Here is a 26,755-nt window from a genome sequence, read left to right as displayed (position 1 = left end):
GTAGTTATAGAGTAGCTATTTTTGATAATTATATATTCTTTTATAAGGAAGCTACATACAAATGCAATACAATTGTTTTACAACTACTAAAGGAAATGCTAATTTAATGTAACAAAAGAAAATGACAATTGAACAGAACAATGAGAAACAGAAAATATTAGAGGCAAATATTAAAATTTATGAAATCTGAACTAGATTTTTTATGTACAATATTTACTGGTACTTACATTACATAATCATTCCGAGAAGTAAATTTAATATTTATTTACTGCATCTGTCAAAACAGTCACTGAAGAAGTGATACGTATGGGCACTCCATACAACATACATGGTTTCATATTCATATTCAGAATTTTTATGAAACATTATTTTCCCTGTAATGATTTATGACTATACACATGTATATTGCATATAATATAAATGTGATAAAAAACTGGGTCTATCTATTTTGTTACAAATGGCAGACTGGAAAGCAAGGGGAGATCCACTCTTGATTTTCGGTGGAAGCCACCTTGGTTTTAGTTTCCTATTATCTTTACAAGTGAATTGCATTTCGATACAACAAAAAATACAAAGTTTAGACAGAAATTTACTCAAACTCAGTTTTGTTCATTATATAAAAACTTCTTTTCAAAATATTGGAGGAAATTAATGTCATTTAATTATTAATTGCAGTTCACACCCCTCCAGAGTGGGGGCATGAGTCTAATGTCCCCTCTGATTTAGTAAAATATAATATCCTGTGAAATAATATTCTAAGTTATTCTTTAGCTACTTATGATGAAACACTCTTGTAGAAATCAGCATTAAACTATATATAGAAGATAATGAAAACAATAAAATTAAAAAGTTATAAGTTGCAAAATAAATATAATAAAATATATAAATTATAATTTCATGTGTGATTTATGAGTGGTATAATTTTTTAAAATTTCGTCTCACCTATGGTATACAGTCACCAGAGTTGTCCTGTATCCATTTTTATCCTTCTACCAGCAGAATAAATATTGCTTTAATGTTGTTTCTACAGTTTGGTACCAATATTGTCTTAGACAACTGCAGCAGTTAAACATTAGAATACAGAATAATTTTATATTAATTAGCTCCCAATATAGTCAGAACTAGCAACTACCATACATAAAAGCGTGTACATTCCACCGCTTAATTCTGATATTTTTTACAAGTTTTTCAACGAAATAAAGACAATCAATATCTTACTAAGTGTTTGCATAGCTTTTAATTTATTACAACAGAAAACAAATAATTATGATACCAACAATTGATTAAATATTATTAAACTATTAAAAATTAAATGAGTGAATGATCTGTTATCATTTAAAATGTATATTCTCGAAGAGCAATCTGAATCAACCATTATAATTTTATATTAATTTTTTTCAAAATCTTAAATGATCTATTAATTAGATATAGTCTAAACCTTATTAGAGATAAAGGTATAACAGTATGCATTAACTTGATACTCTGGGTACAATTTTTAGTTATTTTTTAAGTACTAAAGACAAAACAAAAAATAAAAAATAGAAAGTTTAGTAACCAAAATGTGTATTATCTGTATGGTACTGATATTTTAATATGTTTCTGATAATATATTGTCTATAATTATAAATGATTAGAATAGTACAGAATATGTCTATACAAATATTACAAAACATAAATTTAAAATATAGATACTGAGATACAGATAAAAACCCATTTTGATGTATTAAATTATTAGTTCAAACACAAATCAATGAATATTTTATGTAACATGGTAAAACAAGCAATATTACTATTAATTACAATGTACGAATTTTGCTACCTAGATAATGTTTGGTTAAATTAACGAAATTGTTTTATTTCAAAAACAAAGTTACTCTAAGTGAGTAACTTTGGACTTTCCAAGTGAGAAGCATTTCTTCTTTTTCAGAGGTTTCTTTTGTGAAATATGCAAACAGGTATTGAAACAAAAATACCACCTAAGTCTTATAATCACTTTATTTGTCTATAAGCCACAGTCGTGTGAACAATTTGTATCAAAACAATAAAAAATTGTAAATACAGACAAGTGCAAGGTACGTTGTAGTTTAAAATATGGATTAGTTTACAACATTAGTAACACAACAAATTAAATAATTTATGCCATCAATACAACAACAATATTAACCCTCTTTGATAATTTTACTTCCTGAGCATTTCAAATACAGTATGTAAATAAATAAATATAGAGGAATATTTTTTATTTAGAAGTTTGTAAAAATAAAGTATAAAAAGGGAAATAGACAGTACTTTAAAAATGTATACATTTTCATTATATACAATCCTGAGAGTCATCAAGCAGCCAATTTTATGTAATTTCTAGGAACTATATCATTTATTATAATGAAAAGAACCATATCAATTTAACAAAAAAAGTTGTAAAGGTCCAAAAATATAATAAAAATTATATATTGCCATTTATACAAATTTAATCAATAATGTATATAATATATACAAGCAGAAAGAAACTAGAATTACTACTGATATCAGGAAAATTCACCATGTGTGTACATGAGAGAAAGAGAGAGAGTGTGCACATATTCATCATAGGACATCCAACACAAACTAGATAGAGGGTTAAATAATAAAGTACTAAAATAGACAAACATATAAGTTATCACATAGTGTACAAAAATTTAAGATAATACTAAAAAATAAATTAGAATATAATAACAAAAAGACATTATGAAAGTAATATTACATCGATAGTTATCAATATCAGAATCATCAACTGTCAATGTTCCAAACCTATGTACCTGTATAATACTACAAAATATATTTATTTTGTTACAAACTACAATCTTAAACAGTTCATTAATATTTTATTACTGAATAAATAATTTTAATTATTAATTTGTTTCCAATTTAAAACATGCAAATAATCAAAATAATTGTTTTATAGTTGATTTTTTAGTTTACAATCAAATACTATAGTTAGCAACTTGAATATTTAATACATGAAAGCATGAGTTATAACATCATAGATACAGATTTCATTTACATATGAAATCATTCTAATTCTATTCATTCTAATAAAATTCAAGGTGCTTAAATCACAGCTTATATGTTAACATTTAGTTCTGTTTTGTAATAGTATAATTATAATAAAAACAGTAGCCATTCATTGCATATCAAAGTTTTCGTACCTAAATTGAAAGTCCAAAATATAACAGTATTCAACTAAGGCACTATTTCCTTATAAATCTGACAGTGATATTTCTTCAACCAATTCAAAAAGATTCTTAATTATACTTTGAGGTTAATGAGGTAATCAGTGAAAACAGGAATTCGTTTACAGAAGGCACTAATGGGGTAATATTTAAATAAAAATATATTATTTAAATGTATAATGTAACAGGAAGACAAATTCATAACAAGCCTTGTTGGAATCAAGCGAGTTTTCGGGTATTTTGGATGAAAACAATAGTATAAAATACATACAAAGTTTTACACCTCTGTTACATCTTGCTTGTTACGAATACATCATAATTGACTGGATCCTACATAGCACTACTGTTTCCTAGTGGTTAGTAGTAGTACTATAACAATGTCATTGTAAGGTTTTGAAACATATTGTAAAAGATCTGTTTTCACTAAATTGCTACAGTATAATTGTTATCTAAACTAAAAATGCATATAAATAGTGATGCATTAAATACTTATTTTTAAAATAAGGCAGCAGGCCTCTGCCATGACTATAACAGCCGTCTATGATGTAATGCACTTAAGAGCCACTGCACAAGGATGCAGCCAGTGAGGGGGTCCAAGGAGTCCGGACCCTCCCCCAAGTTTTTTAATTGTTTCAATTACTTTTTTAGTAAATGATTATTATTATTTAAATAATTCAGTATTACAGTATGTACAGCTTAAAGATCGTTCTCACACAGATATGGGTCAAGAATTTTTCAAGCGACAAAATGTGGCCTTACTTTTTGTCCACTTTAGGAAAAATTAATTGTCTTGACCCTCACCCCCAAAACTTTTTCCTGACTACATTCTTGCCACTGCTGTGTCTTAATAGATCCTCTGGAGGTCAACTCTAAAAGTAGCAGTTGCAAAACCTGGCAGGCACTATTTTGCTAGTTATCATTTAAAAATTTGCAGAATAGTAATAATTAAGATACAGAATATACTATTACATATTATCTTGATCAGTACATTACAGCCAATGTTATAAGTGAATAGTTATTAAACAAAATTTTAATTATTATTTTTATTTGGATTAAAAATGTAAACAAACAAGTCAAAAATTAAATTTTTAAAGCAATGCTTCAGAAAAAATTTTATTTCTAATTTAAAAAATACACAAAATGAGCTAAAAAAGGTTTACTTTGCAAATCAGATCTTACTTTGACAAAAACTAATTTATTTATAAAATATAACAATTTTGCAGGCAACAACTTATAGAAATTCAAGGGCTAAATAAACCAGTGAAAAAACATTCCAAATCATTAATATAACAAAAAAAGAACCGTTTTTCCATTATAATAGTTATTAACACAAAAAATCAATTAAGTAATATTGATTAAATAAAATCTTTATATCAGTATTAAAAGCTGGTCCCATAAAAAAAGGAAAACATTTAGCAAAACTATAAGATTTCTTGTATTTTCTATTAACTATTAAAGGGTTCTATATATTCACAGAAAAAGTACACCATTCATAGGAATAATTAATACATGCATTATATGCTAGATCACATGCATTATATGCTACATCACATTTAACAAGCCAACAACATTTTTGTATGATAATTTTTATCATACTTATACAACAACTGAGTTTACAATCTCAACAAAGTCACTAAATACATGCTAGTAATACTCGTACAATCCACAATACTTATTGTGGATTTCATCCCAGTATTCAAGTTTTAAAACTTACAACAATAATTATGAACCAACAGTTGAGTTTAACTCAGGTTATTCATTAAAAAGATTAAAATTAATCTCTAAAATACAGGGTTCTTAGTAATGAAAATATAATTGTAGAGGGCTTATGGAGCTTACAACAAAACAACAAAAACAGCCCATATTTCATTCTCATAAATAGTTTTATGCCTTCTTACATAACTATGTAAAATATGTTTTACTGTGCTGTTAGGTTTTATTGAAAAAAAAAAATAAAATTTAAACTCTTTTTATAACTTTTTAAAGTTATTAGTAGTATATTATTATACCATCAAAGTTTAAAACTACATACGAAAGTTCTAAAATGTACATAATACTTCTAAAAAAAGGATATATTTTCATCTGAACTTTTAAAATTTAACGAACACATTTAATCTAAAAAATTCTGTTCAGAACACATTTAGTTTATAATTAACTATTATGTTTGGCAGCTTACTGTATTCTACTTATAAAATAACAATCAATTTACCATTTCAATAACGATCAATTTACCATTTCAATAACAATCAATTTACCATTTCAATAACGATCAATTTACCATTTCAATAACGATCAATTTAACATTTCAATAACAATCAATTTAACATTTCAATAACAATCAATTTACCATTTCAATAACGATCAATTTAACATTTCTGTAGACCTATTACTATTTGCTACAATGCAGTGACCAGACTAAACAAAGTATTTGGGTGACGATTATAGACAAAAAGCTATTATATAGGGCTACAGCCTATAAATTTTGATGGTTAAGAAATACATACTAAATGAAATTCCAACAGCACAGAACCTATCGAATCTCACAACTAACAATACTATCATGCTCATTGCCTGCTGATAATCTTAAAGATAAATAAATAAATTTATTATTTCATAATTTGTATTGTTTACCACCAATTCAGAGGTAGTTTTATTTAACAATTTGCTATGTTTTAGTTCTCTTGATATTATTTGTTGTTTTTATTAAATATAATTTGTAAATAACAGCTTTAATAAGAAATTTTGTTGAGGACTATTAAAAAAAAATATAAGAGACTTGTAAATGCACAAAAATGCAGTATCATACGAGTACATATAATACAAAAACAACTGATATAAGAAAAAAATAATAAATAAATAAATACAAAAAATAAAAATTGTGCTAAAATTTCATAAATATGAAGACGCTTAAATGACACACACACACACACACAAAGCCTAAATTTATAAATAATATTTATGGAAAACATAGATATCTAAACTTCTAAGTACAAGTGCAAATGTTCAACATGTTAGCTGCTATACCAGCCTGATTGGATTATCGTAGATTATCCTCAGCAGAAACATCAGTAGCTGATCAGGTCAGCATAAGTATTTCGTGGGACTTCCATATATTGTTCTTCAACATTATCAAAATCATTTAGTGTTTTTTTCAGTCAGCTGATTAAAACGGCTGATTTTTAGCAGTTGACCGTTGTAAAAATAATAACTACAATACTTTTAGGACAAATTTATAGAATCCAAAGTAACTTTGTTATTCTTGGAAGAGTAAATAGACATGATTGATAGTAAACGAGTATAGTACAAATAATATTAAAATATACCATATTTTATAGTAAAGTATTTGTATACAGTAAAAAAAAAATATATATAAATGACACTACCATTAGTAGTGGCAGTGTAGCAAGCTCTTAATGCCAACCACCATGGAATCACTGGGACAGAACATGTTTAAAAGTTCACTAAATCACAAGTTATCACAGTATACATTTTCTACTGTCAGCACACTCCGTGGACAATTTAGCTTATAACATTACAAGTATAAATAAATGTCCATGAAGAAAACGGATGACTGTAGCTGCCTGAGTAAAAATATTATAAGCTATGCTTTACAGTATGTAAAAAATAATATAACCTGGATTTTTAAAATGCTGTGTGAACACTTCAGTTACAAAGTTTCCCCTTCGGCATCCATAGGGTGAGTCAATCTTCAAGACGTAGTCTTGTCTGGGACGTGCAAGAGTTCGGTAATAGCTGTACACGACTAGCCAACCGTAGATGTCATCAACTGTACAACAACACATTGTTAACTGAACCTTTCAATATTCATATTACAATTAGTTTGAGCTTTCAATATGTTTATGCATTAATAATTAAAGATCAAAGGATGAATAACTCTTAAAATTCATAGATACCAAAAGTAGGTTAGATACAGAGATTAACTCTAGATTGGTATACCTGAAAGTGAAGAGGAAGACTTCCAGTCCCTTTCAGCTGACTAAAAAACAATTCCATACGCCCTTTGGCTTTGCTACGAGGAAGTTATTTAATGTTCAAAAAAAGTAATTTATATGGAGCAGACAGATACTTATTCAATACACTTGCTCATGAGCGTTTCAGTTCACTGATGAATAACAGTGCAAACGAGATCAAATTTTGTTCAGATTAGAAACGAATTGGATGTTTATAATTATTCATATCAGATACAAAATAATAAAATATGTCAATATGTTATCATTAATATCATCATTAACACTGATGTACTGACTTTGAAATATGTGCTGAACAATCTTATTTACATTGAGCAGAACGACGATACCTGTAATTAAACTAGTCTTACTATTAACTTTTTTGTCTATTGTAGAAGTGGTGGGAAGCCCCTTTCAAGTATCTTCTTCAATATTTTTGCTGCCTACACAAAAATACTCAGACCTATGCTGTTTTATTTACTGAATGTACTCTATATGGTTTTTCAAAAAGTAACTTATTTACTGACATAATTTATAACAATGTTATGTACGATGTGGGGTGATATTTTATTATATTAAAAAAATAAAAGTATTAAAATTTGTTGTGCAAAATAAAAGTTAGTTTTAACATTTTTATATGCATACATAGAATCTATTTATAAACAACATTAAAAAAAACCAATGTAAATGAAGAAAAATCAATAGTTAGAATATAACATAAAAAGAAGCTCCCTGTCTAAATTGCCGTTTGATGTCTAGCATTTTTAGCAGAACATTGGTATCTCACACCTTATCATTTTGGAACTGAACAAAAAATTGTTTGCTTGGATTTGAAACTGTTAAAACACACACTGCTGTTAAGGCTGAGCTTCAAGGAATGACAAAGATCTTTCAATATTTGAACAATAAAAAATTATTTATTTGATTATAATGATGGATACTTTATTTACTTGTGAACTATACTTAACAGTCTTTTTGTTTCAAAAGAGCACAACTGGAGGATTTGACTTTAAAAATGTATCCAAATTTCATAACATTCATTAAAAATTTCAGAAACAGGCAATAAAATAAATACTTAAAAATAATTTAGTTTTAATAGTTAAACTAAATGTTAAAAACAAACTAAATAAATTTATTTTAATTGGGGCATGCTACAGTTAATTATTTTTTCTACATTGTTATTATTATGGGTTGAATATTGGTTGTTCATGTTTAACTGTAGATTAATAACTATTTAACTCACTGAGCATTATGATGGTCACTAAGACTAGCTTATAGTTGACTTCTATGAGTTTGTGGAATATCAGGACCCGAATATAGATAGATGGGACTACAAAGGCTTCCAGGAGTGCCACCATTACTGCGGTGATGAGCCAACCGAACATAGGCTTGTTCCTCTCCTGCAACAGGTGTCACATCCAGGCTAATCATATAAAATTTACATTTAATTTTTTTACCACTCAAGCATTATAAATCTGGTAATTTTATTAATATTTAGCCTTCTGATTTGTGTAGTATTACAATGACGCTTCATACATATAGTTTATAATTTATGTATTAAAAAGACCAAATTTCAACTCAATTTAGAATGTGTTTATGTCACTGTTTTCCTACACTCAGCTCCATGAGTATTATAAAACTGTAGACTAGTTGAGTCTTATAAAGTGTTAGCATTTAAATTAATAATTCATTTAAAGTGAAAATATATCATTGCCGGCTTAATATTATGAAAATTCATATGGAAACATAATGTTTAGTCAAAAGTTACAAGATACGATTATAAATCTTTCATCCAAATTCAATTTTTAGAAGTACAACTCACCTTGTATACACCAAAGAGAAGCGAGGCTGAAGTGCCAATGTGAACAGAGTGGACAAGGATGGCAAACAAGAGGATTCCAGCACCCTCTGCCACGTAGTCAGCTGTATACAAATAGAGAAAGAGAGATAGACTGATAGGAGGCTTGTTGTAATAAAATCTGTTATGTTTTAGTTAACATTGTACTGCCATATCATTTATTTGTAACCAAACTGTTATATAAATCTACCCTTTACTATTAAGTCTCAGCATAGTCTTCTCATACATGCTACATAGACATCCAAATTGTGCAACCAATCATGATTACCAGGTATGGAACATACATCTGTGATTTGACGTCCATAATTTACATTTATATGAGAATTTGATTACTTAACTGTTTATTAAATTTTATAATAAGTTACCACTCAAAATAATTTTTTTTAAGTATTGCTCCCACTCAAACCTACACACTAGTGGTCATCCATTGGCAAATGACATCTGATCAGCAAAACTCTTAAGATTCCAGTCTACAATGCAACCTTGAACCCCATGCTCAAACAGTTGAATTGAAGACTTGTTCAAACGAGTTAAGTGTGAGTAAGAGTTGCAGAGTCATAGCTCATATACAATTTTAAAATTCTATTAAAACTCGCTCAAGTTGTTATAGAAATATCCGACCTGTTAATAGTACTTCAGGTACTATAATACAAGACATATCATTCCAAGCCTGGTCGTTTGATTTAAATATTTATTAATAATGTAAAAAATTCTTTATTCATAATTTTAATAGCAGCTTTATTGCAAGAAACTAATCTTATGTACTCATGAAAATTTTAAACAATATATCTCAGGCTTAAGTTCATTACACAACAGTTTACAGCCACAACCCAGGGTTGCAATGATATGTCTTGTACTATAGTAAATATAATTGCATAGTTACAAACCTAAAATACTTTTCTTGTACTAAAGGTAAGTGCTGAAAATCTTAAATCTAAAATTCTGCCGGTACACTGCAACCATGTAGATCTCTGACATTCCTTCCTAACATTTATCTATTCCATCCTGTGCTGGAAACTGGACAGTCTTGGCTGCTACATATGTGTAACTCTAGTTCCTATTCTAAAGGATGATGGCTTACTCAGGATGATTTTGGACCAAGGGCCTTTATGGACAAAAGCGTTAAATCAGAATCTTTACCACAATAAAAACAGTATTCTAAATTTAATACCCAAGTTCGTCATGGATTTCAAAACAACACTACTCATGAGAACTTTAGCTTGGAAAAGAACACAAGGATATTGCCAGGTTATGCTTTCTCTTGGTCCTATATCTAACAACTTCGTAGCAAAATAAACACAGATCAAAAAACCACAAGAGAAATAGATTACTAAGTTGGGAATAGTTCAGGTATTACTGGGAAATATTTGCAGTCTCTAAATGTTTAAATTAATCTTTCTTATGATTAATTTTACAAACATTAGTTACTGTGAAACTAGTTTATATTAAATCTTAAAAAACTACAACATATGTTAAATCTTATGGTAGAAGGATTCCATGTTTAGCCTAATAGTACTGTTTATAACAAGTACAGACCGATAAAATCAATATAAAACAACTTTGTTACAAAAACTTTAAAAAAATGATCTATTTGTTCTTTTTAGCTTAATTAAATTGGTTAAATTCCCATTTACTTACTGTTGGGGTATTATAATAAAGTCTGTAGTCAGCTGCAATGGTGGTTTTAAGGAGAGGAGGGGCAGAGGGGTCATGGGCCATTTCCAAATATATGGTTCTCGTGGTTTTTGTTTTGTGCACAAATACAGTTTTAGACAACAAAAATTTCAGGGAAGGGACCTCCATTCTGTTCCTGTCGAAACTTTATGCTAAATCTTTCCTTGGTTAACTGAAGCTGTTCACAGAGTTGAAGTATGAATCTCAATTATATTGTAGGTTACGATTAATATTTTAATTCTTTTAAATATCACATAACACTTAAAATACTTACGATTAACTGATATCATGATGATTGTTGCAAATATTTCCAAACACATGTATATGCTTCCCAACTGAAACAAAAACAAAGGATAACACATTGGAAAACATAAAAAAATAAGTAAAGTCTAGCAGAGAGTAAGTAAATTAATTAATTTAACAGCCAAGACAATTCCAAGAACCAATCTCTTTGTACATAGGTTTATGATAATATGAAAAATTGGATGCTTCTTCTCTCTGCACTTACCAGCGATATCACTCCAAACATTTTAGCTCCCTCCCTGAGAGACAAGCAGCCACAACAAGTCTCCAGTTCTGGGAGGTATGGGATCTTTATATTGTCCATTTTGTTGATCTCTACCTAAACAAAAAATAAACGGCTTAGTTTCTCCCACAATCTTTAATTAGTTTAACACCTTTACCGAAACATGACTTTCACATGGCTTTATGTTTAAAGAAAATCCTAAGATCCTTCATTTTTTGAGCTTAACAGACACACCCGGTCTAGGAGACCCTTATTGTTCACTTAATACAAAACGTTATAATATCAGTAGTAGTGGTTTTGAATGAAATAATAAAACAAAATACAAACAAGATCTGTTAATATGTACAAAATTATGTAGAAATTAATGTTTTAGAATTTGAAACTTGAATTGCACATAGAATATTGAATTGTAAAATTTGACGTTTGAAGTTCTTTAGTGGTTTTAGGCACATGAAATGCAAATCTTTTTGCTGCATACAAGACAGACATGGTCAGAGCATGCTACACATTTATGGGCAGTCTTTCTTCACTTTGCACACGGACACTTTGAACAAGTTTTTATCTTTGGTTGAACAAAGAGTTTGTCATTAAGTTCTGCATTTTCTTCATGAGATTTTCAAAAAAAGTCCACAAGTATGCCCTTGAGGTCATGGGGCAAATTTGGAATCGTGAGTCTTCTCTCTAGGATAGTCCAAGTCATTTTAAGTGAAACTAAGCCAAAACCGGTTCTAGTTGTAGGAAGGAGTTGGGGGGGGGGGGGGTAGCTACTGTGGCGGACAGCGGCACACATGCTGCAGGGCTGCCAATAAAAAAGTTAAATTTCCCAGGGAGTTTCAAAGACCAATGTTTCGGTAAGGGTGTTTATATTATTTGGTATTTTGTGAGTATTTTCATGCATGAAGAAAATGGGCAAAGTGGTTATTTTTGTTCCAGCATACTTCCCGAATCCATCTATACCCTGTTCTAAAAAGATTGTTAGAATAATGCATAAGGAAAAGAGTAACACTGGTCCTCAAATCTAACAGCAACACCCACCATACCTTCTGGGGCAGCTTCAACATTAACAAGAGGCAAGGAGCTACTTGATTTTAAGATTTGATCTAGAATTAGCTAATAAGAAGGCAGAACCTATTTTTACTATAAAGGCACAGGAGGTGTTAGATATCACCTTAATAAAAGGCCAAAACAATATATATTTAATCAGATGGTAAGTTTCACCGAAGATTTCTTTATTTCTAAGGTTTGATCTGGAGATTGATTTAAAGATAAATTTAACCTTTAGGGTTCTCAATTTAACCAACTGGATGGGATATAGAGAGTCATTAGCAGAAGGGTTATTAGAGTTGGATCAGTATCAAAAAATTAAATAGAACTGGAAAGGTTAGCACAAATGCTAGAAATGTCATAATAAAGATGTATGAGGAAAATTTTTTCCATTAGAGGCAATAAGCTTATATGACTCGGTTGTCAAAGAGATTTTATGTATATCAGTGGATAAAAAGATCGGAAATATTAAAACACAGTAAAGAAACTCTTCAGATGGGCAAAAGTTACAGAAGAATGAGATCTATTACAAAGTTGTATAAATGAATATAAGGAAGAAATAAGGAAAAACAAAAGGAGAACTTAGAGAAACCAATATAAAGATATACATGGTGTCGATGATATACCTGTAAATTACGTCTCAAAGATTATAGTTGAAAAAACTTGTTTTAAGAGTAACAATAACTTGTTGGTTTGATACTGTTCATCACAAGTCTGAGAGATCATTATCTGAACATTATCCATGAACATACTAATAGGTGTGTTGGAGAAAGTCTCTACTCTAAACAAGCAGATAGTAATAGTGGGTGATATAAATGTACACAACCTAAAAGAAAACAACGATAACACGAAATATTAAAAATGTTAGAGATTATTGATACTACAATATTTGTAGAGATTATGTGATTTAGTGATTCTTCTTCCTCCAACAAGAATCACTTTTCAAACATCATACTTTAATTTTGAAATCTAGGCAACCAGGCAGATAAATTCTAGGCAACTTCATATAAGTTGAATTTTGGTACATCCTTTTCATAAACTTTTATTTCTGTATTGAAAATTACAAAATATTATACTACTATATAAAATTATAATGATACCTGTGAGTGTAAGTGTGACTAATCATGTAAAAACTATAGGGCTGATTGTACTGGTACTCTAAATGAACATTATTGGGTCCCTGATTAACATATAGGCCTATTACAATTTTGAAAATCCTTCTAAACTACACTATACTGGTCTGTACGATTACTTGTGAAAAAAATCCGGTCTCTAAAGTTCCATTACAGCAAACAAATGTTATTTATTGAAAAAGCCTGTTAAATGTAGTCAAGTGATCTGTGTAAACCTTCTTTCATTACCACTATTTTAAATTAAGACTGCAGTAAAATAAGCGGTCACCATCACAATCAAATCATTGATATTCATAATTATCTAAACTACCATAACCAAAATGTTGAAACAAATTACATTATAGGTATAGTTCATCATAACTCAGTTACTGTTTTTATACCTTAAAAAATAATAGTACATTAACATCTTACTTGCAACCATTAATAAAAAAAGAACTATATGATGTACCTACTTTGTTTAAAATAATTTGGAAGAATATTGTTATTCAATACATTAAAAAGAGCTGGGATACTTAACTATGGATAACTATAATTTAATTAGAATGTTTCTGAATACAATATTTCAAATTTATAATCAATGACATCTTTCACTGGTTTGTTTGTCGTGGTGGCCGCATACTATACTGCAGCCTGTTTGTTTACATTTATAGTCTTAAAAGCATAGAGTAAGCTTGATAGTAACAATACCTCTTATTTCAACCTTTTCTGTAACCGCTGTTGAGTACAGAGTAAGAAAATATTTAAATAAGAACATTTAAACTTTTAGGAAAAATATAAGTTTCACTGTAAAATTTTACCAATAATACTAAGTATGGAGTGCCTGGTTAATACTGACGTGCAGATATGAAAGACAAAGTTGCTATCTACCTTTAATAAAAATTTAAAGACTTATAAAACCCCTCTTAGTTGTCTTTTGACAGAAGCAAGCTTCTCCGATATGCGTATATAGCCTATATATTTTCTTGATCGGGAAAAAACAGGCAAACTCAAACTATGGCACCACCTGAAATGGAACTAAATTACAATGGCTATAAATATACACTTTTTGACCAAAATTGGCTTTTCAGACTTTTTATCCTTCATCAAGGCAACAAGGCAAACTCAACCAAGGTGGGAAATATAATTCATTCAGATCAGAAGTACGTTTAGATACACATGCAAAATCTAAAATAAAAACCATATGCAATTTCGCTTAATACATGAAACTCTTAACCATGAACACTGGCAGTATAATTTACTTAAAATATGCCCACTTCTGATTAAAAAATGTAAAAATTAGCTCCACCATTTATTACATCATAAGTGCATTAACTGAAAATCTAAGGACTTTGCCTTTAGGATTCCTTCACATTTGGCTAAAATAATTATTACTTAAATTGTTAGATTTGCTATTAAATATAATATCACAGAATATTGTCCGGAGAGACATTTGAGTTATTCCACAATTTTCAGGGTACAAATAAAAATAGTTTCAATCTCTATTTTCAAAATCTCAAAAAGCTGCTATCTCAGGAGAATTAAACCTTAAGCACTGGCTCAGGGTGTTTTCAAACCCCCACCTTGGTAAATCTAGATACAACTGGAAGGGGTTAGCTGCAATGCTGCGCTTTTCAGTAGTTCCATGTTAACTCATGTGTGATCTTTTAAAGTGGTTTTCGTCAGTTCATTTCACTCTACTGCAGTCAAGGAGGGTTCAAAATGCCTTGGGATATTGTTATACCCTATGCTAGTTTATGTGTTTTGTTGCTGTTGGAACTTCTCCATGTAATTATCATTTTAAAGAAACCAGAATTAGGCAATATCTATAAAGATATAGAGTGAAATTGATAGCTTTCTTATTGAGCCAGAATCAATCATGATGAAGAGGACCATATCATTGTTTCTGACCACATTAATTCTACTAAAGATGACAATAAGGATGAAATTGGATTTGCAATGATAAAGCTATAAGCTGTACGGCAACTTTTCAATGCTCATATTCTGACATATATTTGGCAATCTGCAAAGAAGATTGTACAATTTCCATTGGATGAAGGAAACACCAACAGAGCAAATGTAAAAAGAAGGAAAGTTCGATGTGTAGTGTGCCCAAGGAACAGGGACGTTTAAGAACAAGTGTTTCCTGTGCAAGGTTTAGTAAACCAATGTGGATAGAGCACATGAAAAATGTGAAAAGTGCTTGAACCCGAAGCTGAATTAGAGTAAGGAGTAATTATAGTTAAGGAAACAGGATTTTTCCGGACATTTGCCATCGTTTAGTGAAACAAGAAATCAGTAACACTACGTTTCGAGATCTCAATCTGATCTCTTCTTCAGGTAAATAACTAGTTCCTAATACATAATTAAAAACTAGGTTAAAATAAACAAATCACACCATGCGTTGTGGAACGCAAGTCAGGAATCACAACCACCGTGTTGTTTGTCAACTTCACTAACTCTAAAAACATGCACTTAATAAAAAAACTATACACAAAAACTAACCATTAAAACTTGAACTACAGAATACAGGTCACAATACATCTGCATTCGTCTACTAACCACCTACAACCTATGACAGAAACATAGTGTTACTGATTTCTTGTTTCACTGAACGATGGCAAATGTCTGGAAAAATCCTGTTTCCTTCACAATCCTTCCATCGTAAAAAATAACCTTCAAACAAAGAATTATAGTTAATTCATTAATTTTCTCCAGTAATTCTGTGTACTTTTTATATTTTACATTTCACTCCTAATTATAAGCAGTGAATTTGGTAAATTAAATAAAGTACAAAATAATAAATTTGTGTTATATATTTGTAAATCACTAAGGTATATTTTAGTAAGCTTTTAAAAGTAGGGTAATTTTGAATAAGCATAATAAGACATGTACCATTATAAACTACAAGAAAATATGTTTAAAATACAATTTCAATATTACTTTAAATTTTTATAATGTTTAAAAGTTTGTATGGTATCATATTAATTTTCTAAACCAACTTATTGAAATTTGTTACTTTTTACACAATATTTTATGAATCAGAAAGAATGCAGGTAATTGAAACATCTGGTAAACATACTTCAAACTGTGACAAAATAATTAAATACAACCTACATTATGATAAAATCAAAATAATTTAAAAAAAGCATTTTGGTACATTTGTTAAAAATTTACTAAAATAGGGGTCTGGTGGACCCACCACTACCTTTTCTTAAGAATGTCATTCCAAAGAAATATAATGACATTCTGTTTTTCAGTGGGAAATTGAGTGCAAATCCGCAGATAACTACTAGTAATACATAAAAATTAATGAATAACATGTTTGAGAGAGAATTCATACCAAGGATATTATTGTATGGCGAGTTTATAATATATTTTAGCTTTTTCAAGCATTTGTAATTATTATAGTTTTCATCTAGGCTAATACTAATTGGTACTATCTTTAGGTTTTTTGTTAGTCACTAATGCTGTGGTGGTGCTGCAGCATTGTGTTAACTTTTTGAACTAACCTACTAGTTCCTTTTTCGACTTTTTTATATTTAAGGTTTGAATGCACACCTTAATTGTTTTCTGTGAACTTTCTAGACTGCAGTATAATAAGCAGCAAACACGGCAATAGAATAATTGATATTTCTGATTATCTCAACTACCAAACAATAAAAAACTGAAATGTCAAATCCAATTATTTAATATGGATTCCAAATTATAGTATAATTCACCTTATGTTATTATATCTAACAAATTTATAATTAAAAGACAAATTGAAAACTATCCTTGTATTTATTTAAAGTAACAAACAAGGCAGTGTAAAACTTACATAACTTACTTCTTACTACTAATGTGTCTAAAAGCCTATGACAAAAATAATGCATTTTCATCGCCATTGCACTTGTTGCCAGGGTAGGGTACGATAAGCGGACCCGGTTTTTTATATCAAAATTGGCAAACTATATTACTTAATCATAACCATTGATATAATCAATCGATACCAATTAATTATTTTGAACAATTAACTTAAATAATCCATATCACCACCAGCTGTAAACACTTAAAAATAATACTCGTAACGTAATATTTCAATTTTATATAAGTAATATTGGATTATTAAAAATGGCAGTCAATTTTAGAAAACTACACGACATTGTTTCGAAAGATGTTAAGACATGTTTTTCGTGACTTCAACATGTTAGACTCGTACCGAAAAACCCATTATGTGAAATTTGTGGGAAAGAAAAAACTAACTGTAAGAAGAGCAAATATGGTCGTCTTAATTTTTTAAATTTTGGTTATAGTAATTTGTTTGATTACTGTTAATATTAAATTCATATTTTAATTTAAAACATATGATTGTTATTAAGGACTACAGATACTTTTATATCGATTGATAGTCTAGGATTTGAGATGCGAATATTAGGTATCGATGATTACATTCTTCAATATAAAAAACCGGGTCCGCTTATCATACCCTACCCTGTAGCCATTACTCAAATGTCATACGTCATGTGATTTTTCTTTGAAATAATTTGAATTATTACATATTAAATATGTAATATATACTATTGTTAATACGCTACCCAGAGATAGCAATAATCAATTGTATATAACTATTAATAGCAGTTTTTTGTATTTGATAGTTTAAGCATTTTTAATCATTCTTCGTTCGTTCTTTCATAATCTTTGTTTCTTTACTGGAATGATTGTCGTAGTGACCGCTAATTACACTGCTCCACTTTCTAAGCATTTCACATTTAAACTACAAATAATGAAAAGTGGGTAATTTAATATTTAGTAAAATATGCAAACTGTCGTTGATAGAACCCCTCCCCCCTAAAAACACCTGAGATATCTACCTGTTAGTCTATCCTATGATAGGGCAAATTGCTCCTATTAAATAAATCCCTAGTCCTCCTATAAAGTATATTACGCCTAACAAGAAAACTAATTGGATAACTCCTAGCCTTGGTCACAAATAAAGTTTTGATTTATAGGCTAACACAAATACAACAAAAGAACTGGAACATAAAAAGTTAAACGACTATAAATATTCTTGAAATTCAAAATTTTAAATACCCGATAAAGCTTTACACAAAGATATGTATGAGTACAGGTTACTTTCTCTAACAATCAAACAAGTAGATTTGTTTAATTTCACATTATGCAAGAATTTATTATATAAAACTGAATAATACATATTTTAAAAATGTAGCAAAACATAATATGTTATATGTTTGTTAAACAAATAAATAAAGGGGTTAGTAATAAACAATAAACATACCACCCCTGAAAGTATCACTTAGTCTTACCCCCTCCAATCCATCAGATTGTCAAAGTCGCAATCAGCTGTTGTTTTTATTGAAGAGAGTAACCAACACTTGCAACAAAAAACTTCTCAGTGTGTACCTTTTGCTGTTGAGTAATAAATATTTTATTTTTTACTTTGTAAGCCACAGCAATAAAGAAACCCAACAATGAGGGAGTAATTGTAGCTCATTACAATTTTTGTAATAGTATAAAACATTAAACACAATATAGTATTGACATATATTTAAATGAAATAACGAAACGTTATACTACATGTTCCAATAATCGAAAGTAAATATTAAATTGAAGTAATTTTAATACAGACTAACTTAATAAAATAAAATATATTTGTGTTTTTATATATACAGTTTTTAAAGTGAACGTCAATTTTCCTTATTTTGAATCAGTAGATAAGTTGTGACAAAGACTTGCATTGTTTTTGACACAGAGGAAGACCACCTCAAATATAACACGGTCAGTAATATAGGCGACGACGTACAGTGTAATATGACGCTCTGAAACATGGTCAAAAGTACTGTTCTGATTTAAGATTACTATAAGCACTATTTTAACTTCATATAAGTTGTATAACATACATATTAATAAAACAAGTGAAAACCCTTTTTAGCTCAGCATAACAGGTTTTTTTCTTGTTAAATTTAGGTCCTTATAAGAATATCATGTTAGTATAGGAGATGAGAAGCAAATTGCAATGTATTACTGGTTAAAATCGATGACGGAATATGAGCAAATTTTCTTTGAAACTGTTTTTGTGCTTATTGCATTCGAAGCTATGAATGCCCGTTGTTTGTTCTCTTTGCGCCCCTTAACAGTCATTGATACACTAAGAGAAATAAATGAGTTGAATAACCGGTGTAGATTAATTATTTAGGTTAATGAACAATAAGATTAACATTTAAATTTAAATCAGTAGATAATTTAAATTTATATTAAATTAATAGTTCTGAATTAAATCTTTATAATCGTTACGCGATGTTAACAAAACCACAATAACAGTTCTGATAACATTATATTCGGTACGCAACCATTATACCATTATACGCAACAGGTATAAATACCTCTATAAGTTAATCAATTGTCTCCAAAAATATTGTGTCCAATATTGTACAGGGCGCTAATTTCCTACTTCAGTAGTACCAATGAGATAATCAGTATTAGTTTATGTATTAAGATATTTTGACTCTCTTTTCCGTTTCGAGTATACATAAAGATATTGCAAGTTACCAAGAATATCACGCATTGTCATTATCTGTTCCACTATCTTACGTTATTATCTAAGAGTTTCATATTTACCTAGCAACTGATCCTGGTAATGTCGAAGCCGTCGTATATTTAAAAGTATACTGTGACTGATAAATTGTACCCTCATAAAATAAGAACTAATATTAAGTTAGTGGTATGAAAATTCAAGTTTTGTAATAATAATAGGTAGTAATTTATTAAAAACTGGTAACAGCAGATAAGAAATGGTTATGCTTTCTTTACATAAACATTAATCAATACGGTTTTATTAGCTTAGTATATTTGTTAGAAACGTCGTTTTGGATCACATTCTTCACAATATACTCATATTAATTGAAGTATGTTATCTTTATTTAAAACTGAATTTACAATTAAAGAACTGAAATAATTTAATTTAATCGTAATCTTTTATTTCAACCAACAAGTGGCTCTTCTTCACTCTGTTGCCATAATAGTCCTCTGTTACTGAACGAGGGATTGAAGATACACTAAATTAAACATATTAATAACATATTGTAGACATATGCACTTTGAAGTTGAAGCTTTTAGATCACTATACTTTCAATGTGTGAAATCCTTAATGGTTAAACTTTTATGAAAGGAATAAAATCATTAGTTATATAGACATTTCTTTATTTAATTCATAATACTCAACATTTTTCTGAACAGCTTTGTATGTTTTGTTTTGGCTTTTTTTTACAATTTTAGTTTTAGGCAAGTAAATTATCTACATAGTTCACGCTACAAGATAACATTATAGGTTTGTGTTTTAAAATCACTGTTATAAATTTATTTGTGTTGGGACTAATTATGTAAGTCATGATTAAGAAGACTTTTCTAATTATCTTCTCCTCTTGTGAATTTTCTCTCAAATGTCAACTCCATCAACTCTCTCCCCACAATTCTTCTTGTGGTAGGTCAGTGCAGTTAAACCACGTCCGTGCCCTGAGGAGTCAATTTCCTGTAGTAGCTGTGGACCACAAGCCATCCGTATACGTCGTCAACTGCAACATTAGAGACAGAGATTTGTCATTTGATGCTTGAAATTCACATTGGCACCGGCTGATTATTCAAACAATTATTAAAGCTAAATATTATAAGTTTTCGTGGAAGTTAGAGTGTAATGAGTTTAAAACATACAACTACCCGATTCATTCTTTCAAAATCTGCATTGTTTAAACGTTTTTTTAAACGATATTTGTCCTTAATTTAAGTAGTTCAAAGGCATGTAAGAGTAAAAATTTACACCTATTTAATTACTGAAACTGGTAGGAAAAGGCATATGCTCACTCATCATCAGCAACGTAATGCAGATCATCTTGTAGTCCTTGTCGAAAGGGAGGTGTAAAGTCAGAGCTCGGATCAGTAGTGATGGCAACAGGAAGGTTTCCATCACGAAGATCAGCACGGCAGTAATCAGCCACCAGAACATGAGGTTAGGTTTATCCTGCAAGAGGAATGAAGTCACTTGAGGGTATAGTAGCAAACAATACAATTCATCTCCTAAACTGATTCAGTTGTAAACAGTCCAAATTTATGTCAGACTGCAGTGAAGATGGTTTTATGAATTTGATACCCCAATCATAGAAACCTGCAGGCTGAAGATTAGTTGACTGGGCTCATGACCACATGTTGACGTTCCAGGTTGTGATTGGTATTTCTACCATTTTCGGATATAAAAATATAAGAAAGGAATTTTTATTGATTCCATCATTACCGTTATAGTTCTCCCCTTTTGTGCATCAAGACTTTGATTACGAGTCTGTGCCATGAGATCTTTTATCCGCTAGAAACGAAAAGAATGAGAGGTTCATGCAATAACATAAATAACTAATAACATGTATAAACTCAAGCTTGAGATATGAATTACCATTCAACGTATTGGAACATATTTTATGAAAAGTAAATTTTTGATTCGATTTTTACGCACTAAAAATTTTACGACTGAATGTAATATTACTGCATTTATAATATGTAATTAAAAATTCGTTATTATTCTTCCTCAAGCATTTTAATTAACTACATTAAAAGGGATTTCGGTGTGATTACAACTAAACGCGTTAATTTGGACTAAGGTTGATGAGGTGAATCATGTAATTCGGAATATCTTTCATGTATTCGGTGAATAATCGTGGTTTAATGATAAGCAATGTACTGTACGCGATCGAGCACAGTTGGCATAAACGTCACTTGGGTAGTTGCTGTTGCTATTACACTAATCACGAGGTTAAACATTTCCATTATGTTTCATGAATGTGCCCATAATACACTTGCGGTGTAAGTGTAGCTCGCCGCTTACAGGGATGTCTATCGCGAAGCCATTTTGAAAACAAATTGGTCGTCCGTCATCCCTCACCAACCCATCACTCACCCTGTCCGCATTACACGCTATAAAACAAATTTCATCGAGAATATTTACAGTTAGTATTTACTTATGATAATGATTGCAGTACATACTATAGTAGATTTAGTTATGGACATATCCTGACAGTTTTATCACTATGGATAAGCTCTATTCGTTCTTGAGGTAGTGTGTTCATAGTAAATAAAAAAAAAAACCAGTTTCCAGATATTCAACCTAAACTTTTTATTTCAGATTCCCTTTAATGGCCATTCTTGACGTTTTTAAATGATAGAAATATTGCAACTTACTTTTTACAATTTTTATCCAAAAGCAATCACAAAAACACAAAACAAGCTTTTTTTGAAATTTTAAGGTGTACTGGCTCCCTTGAAGCATTCTTGAAAGTTGCATGCTTATCTTTCAGTTAAAAAAGAAATGATATTCGCCTAAGGTACTGTCGCCTTTGATAAATGGGATGATACAGAACAAGGATGCATATGGAAATCTGCCTTCTAAATTGAATACATTAGAATCTATACTATAAAAAACATTAATTACTATCTACCACACAGCATAATGTATTTATTTTCGCCATAACAACATAAGTAATTAGTTTTATTACGAATGGAAAAGAAGTTAAACTAAACTATCAATTTGAATAAATACAAATTCTTGACTGTAAACAAATTATTATACTATATTATGTACTTATATCTAGTTTAAAATCAAAATGTAAGTTATGCAGCCTTACCTGATATACTCCCAAGAGCAAGAACACCGAAGTGACAGAGTGGACGATGTGCACCAGGAGCTCCACGGCCAAGGCGCCTACCGCCGTAGTTATGAATTGCGCTACAGTCATAGTTTTTATCAGGAAGAAGATAAAATAACTATATACACATGTATTACAGATAAGATCTAGAATTAAATGGGCAATCCTTGAGCTATACTGAAGATAATAACTATAATTCTACAGTGACTCAAGTTTGTGGTGTCCCAAAAATCATTTAAGCATTATTTTTCATATAAAAAAAAGTTAGAAAATATTTATATAACTAGTTTACAGAGCGCACATTGAAAAGTCTGTTTAATTTCTGTTACTAGCAAATTATTACAAAACCTGCTAGATACCTAGCAAGATGTACTAATACACTAGAGACGCGATTATCAGAAGCCATTAAATACTCAACCTCTGCTTAGTATTGAAATGCATTTGTACAGCGTGGGTTGTCGTTCGCTGTTTATAGACATAATGTAACCCATTGCTATCGGATTGATATATATTGATTGATTGATTGTAATCATAACAATTATTTCAAGTATTCGGTTTAGTACATAGTCTAGTTCCTAGCAGCAGCCACTTATGACACGTTCACTGTAGTTCAAACTAACGACATTTTTTAGCCAAATAATATGATTTTAATACTATAGAAATACATAGATTTGTCTATAAGAGTATTAGATGAGTAACTTTGTGTTTTTAAAATGGATTTTATACCAATGGTAACTGGATTACGAACAACTTTAACGTACTATAATAAACATCGGGTAAGAACATTTCGGATAGTCGTGTATCTAGTGTATGACTAAAAAGAAATAAATGAAAAAATAAACTTACGGTGCACATGAAACAATATTATAGCACAGGCACATTCTAAGCAGATGAACAGGCTCCCTATCTGCAACAGTGATAAATATCAATTGTCACAATTCCTTCACAGTTACAATATTCAGATTAGATCATACTGTCTTGAGTTTAAGAAGGGTGCTTGCAGTTAGGTCGATTTTAAACTGTCGACAGTTCCTACGACCTTAATATGTTGTGATGTAAGTTAGATCAATTTTAACATGTTCCTCCTTCATTTTGAATAAGATTTCATAGAAATCTGCCTATCGTAATCAACTTCATAATGATGTTCCCGGAGAATTTTTGTCACTTGCTCCAACCATGGACCTCGAAATCAAGACCAACCATACTCCAACCATTTAAAAATGTATATATATATATATTCTGGAGAGAATGATGTACTTGTAAAATAAGCCAATAGTAAACAAGCATAAAGTTACAAAATACACAGAATTTTGTCCCTTGCTCCAACCATGGACCCCGAACTCAAGGCCAACCATACTCCAAAGATGTACATTATATATATATATAATATATATATTCAATCATAAAAAAGTACTTGCTCCGCCGGACTCGAACCCGGATCTCTCACTTGCCGGGTGAATGTGCTACCATTACACCACAGAGCCCTTACTTTTTTACGATTCAATTATATTGTATTTGGCCGTATCTGTCACATATGCGTTTTAAATAATATATATATATACATATATATATATACACATATATATATATATATATATATATATATATATATATATATATATATATAAGTATATAATAATATACAAGACACAAAGTTACAAAATACGAAGAACGTTAATTTAATAAACAGATATTGCATTTACTGTCTTATTCGTATTGTTTTAAATTAATTAATTTTTGCAGTTTTGTGTTTGTTTATTACTGACCTATTTAACATACTATTTTCGGAATGAAATTCTCTACATGTTTTTTTGTTATAAAGTTTCCTTGTTTATTAACCATTACTTCTGTGAATGTACTTAACATTCAAACAAAGCACTTATTTCGAGACAGAATTTTGCATATTTTGTCTAATATCTCAGATATGGGTGTTCTTACAGGTCTGGGACGTATTTTATTCAATTTTTCAGTCAATTATACATGAAATCCGATAAATTTTACACCTAACTTTACCCATAAAAAACTATTTCGTTTATTCTTCTGCCCTTTCGCAGTAAATCTGGTGAAATCCTATGCTGAGCCTTAGTTCGCTTGTGAAGCGTCTTCGGACATATGTTTATATGGGGGGTTTTCATTATTATGATGAGAGGAAATCAAGTGAGAAATAAGCGGAGTTAATTGTGGGCCACCCTTGATATATACCACCCTTCCGTTCCTTATGGTAATTCAGAGTGAGTATGACTTATACTAGCTTACCACAGACAGAAAACTGAAAAGCTTTGAACCAGAGCGAAGAGAGACGAAACAGCAGCAAGATTTATCCCTGGAAATGTTAACTTCTGCTCACTAAGAGTGGAGTTTTCACTTGTGTCAACTTACGAGGGAGATGAAACCATATAATTTTGAATCCAGAGCGAAGAGAGACGGAACCGCAGTAAGACTGTAGCTCTTGGCAATGTTCCTTCTGTTCACTAAGAGTAGAGTATCACTTGTGCCAACAGTTTGGATCAAGAGCGAAGAGAGGCGAAACCACAAGACTGTAGCTCATGGCTACGTTCTTCTGTTTAATAAGAGTGGAGTATCACTTGTGCTAACTTACCAGAGAGATGAAACCAAATAGTTTGGATCCAGAGCGAAGAGAGACGAAAACCGCAAGCAAGTCTTGTAGCTCTGGCAATGTCACTTTTCTCATATTACAACAGTGTCTGTTCTTTTTCTAAGTAGGCTACAAAAAAAACAAAATATTTACAATATTAGTGCGTTTGACATTTTAATGAAAGGAAACGATACTGTTCTGTAATATTTAGGCAAGTTTGGTAGAACAAAACTATATTTAAATAGTCCATACCGTTATATCATTTAAGTATATGTGCTCCAGAAATTCATCTTACTTACTACATAACATTAATGCGCAAAACCGGTATTGGAAGTAAACATAGTTGTTTAATACTACTGATAAAATAACAGTTGCTTCATGTCTTAAAATTACTTTGGTAACTTTTAGAGATCTAATACTTTTGTACATGTAAGAAAATTGACTGTCTATCTAAAAATATCGTGTCAGATTATAAGAAATAATAATTCACTTTCTAATTAAATATGTGGGTAGAGCTACACTCTGTTATATACATAAAATACCTCATAATAACAAATTATACGTATTTAATTGAAAGAAATCATTTCGGATGTCTACTCCTAAATTATGGCGTAGAGCTACACTCTGTTATATACATAAAATACCTCATAATAACAAATTAATCTTATTTAGATGAAATAAATCATTACGGATGTCTACTCCTAAATTAAATCAATAGAAATTAATTAATAGTTAGTTGGAATTGGGTCATTTAACCTCAATACCATAGGAACATTTTTGTCCTAGAATGAAAAACAAAATAATCCTCATTTTTTATATATATACGACTAACCCCTTATTTTAATTAACCCATTTTAATCCAAAACAAAAGAACTTTAGTTTTTAAAGGATGGTTTTTTAGAACATGCATACTAATTGTAGCCGTAGGTCATGATAAATATTTTTTAAAGTGAGTAGTACAATAATATTTTTCTGTCATCAATTTAAGTACCAATAATTATTTGTTAAATATAGTAGTATAAAAAGTTTTATAAACTAATGTTAAATATTTGATAAACTATAACATCTAAAATTAATAATGTAATGTTTAG

At 30.0% G+C, this 26,755-nt stretch overlaps 2 protein-coding genes across 2 annotated transcripts; both read right to left on the bottom strand.

Moving 5' to 3' along the window:
* Positions 1-1,977: 1,977 nt before the first annotated feature.
* On the bottom strand, positions 1,978-18,733 carry LOC124362964. The gene is made up of 6 exons (XM_046817878.1): positions 18,664-18,733; positions 11,215-11,328; positions 10,981-11,041; positions 8,997-9,097; positions 8,418-8,574; positions 1,978-6,993 (listed from the first exon to the last, which is right to left on the bottom strand). The coding sequence occupies exons 2-6, from the start codon at positions 11,311-11,313 to the stop codon at positions 6,815-6,817; spliced, it is 597 nt and encodes a 198-aa protein (XP_046673834.1). The 5' UTR covers positions 11,314-11,328; positions 18,664-18,733; the 3' UTR covers positions 1,978-6,814.
* A 1,869-nt stretch (positions 18,734-20,602) lies between these two features.
* Positions 20,603-25,760, bottom strand: LOC124363645. The gene is made up of 5 exons (XM_046818906.1): positions 25,668-25,760; positions 23,915-23,975; positions 23,048-23,148; positions 21,243-21,399; positions 20,603-20,956 (listed from the first exon to the last, which is right to left on the bottom strand). Exons 1-5 carry the CDS (start codon positions 25,758-25,760, stop codon positions 20,880-20,882), a joined length of 489 nt encoding a protein of 162 aa, XP_046674862.1. The 3' UTR covers positions 20,603-20,879.
* Between the last annotated feature and the right edge of the window lie 995 nt (positions 25,761-26,755).

The sequence above is a fragment of the Homalodisca vitripennis genome, chromosome 5 (genome assembly GCF_021130785.1).
Source record: "Homalodisca vitripennis isolate AUS2020 chromosome 5, UT_GWSS_2.1, whole genome shotgun sequence".
Classification (NCBI taxonomy): Eukaryota; Metazoa; Arthropoda; class Insecta; order Hemiptera; family Cicadellidae; genus Homalodisca; species Homalodisca vitripennis.
Note: the sequence above shows the minus strand (reverse complement) of the source record. Positions and strands in the feature narration are given on the sequence as shown.

Bases quoted from the DNA above. Each gene is read 5' to 3' on its own strand.
- LOC124362964 (XM_046817878.1), bottom strand. From the start codon at position 11,313: ATGGACAATATAAAGATCCCATACCTCCCAGAACTGGAGACTTGTTGT. The intron at 11,042-11,214 runs GTAAGTGCAGAG...TTTTTGTTTCAG, and splicing joins TGTTTGGAGTGATATCGCTG to TTGGGAAGCATATACATGTG. The intron at 6,994-8,417 runs GTGAGTTAAATA...GTTGTTGTACAG, and splicing joins AGTGACCATCATAATGCTCA to TTGATGACATCTACGGTTGG.
- LOC124363645 (XM_046818906.1), bottom strand. From the start codon at position 25,760: ATGAGAAAAGTGACATTGCCAGAGCTACAAGACTTGCTTGCGGTTTTC. The intron at 23,149-23,914 runs GTAAGTTTATTT...CTATGACTGTAG, and splicing joins AATATTGTTTCATGTGCACC to CGCAATTCATAACTACGGCG. The intron at 21,400-23,047 runs GTAAGGCTGCAT...TTCCTCTTGCAG, and splicing joins TGCTCTTGGGAGTATATCAG to GATAAACCTAACCTCATGTT.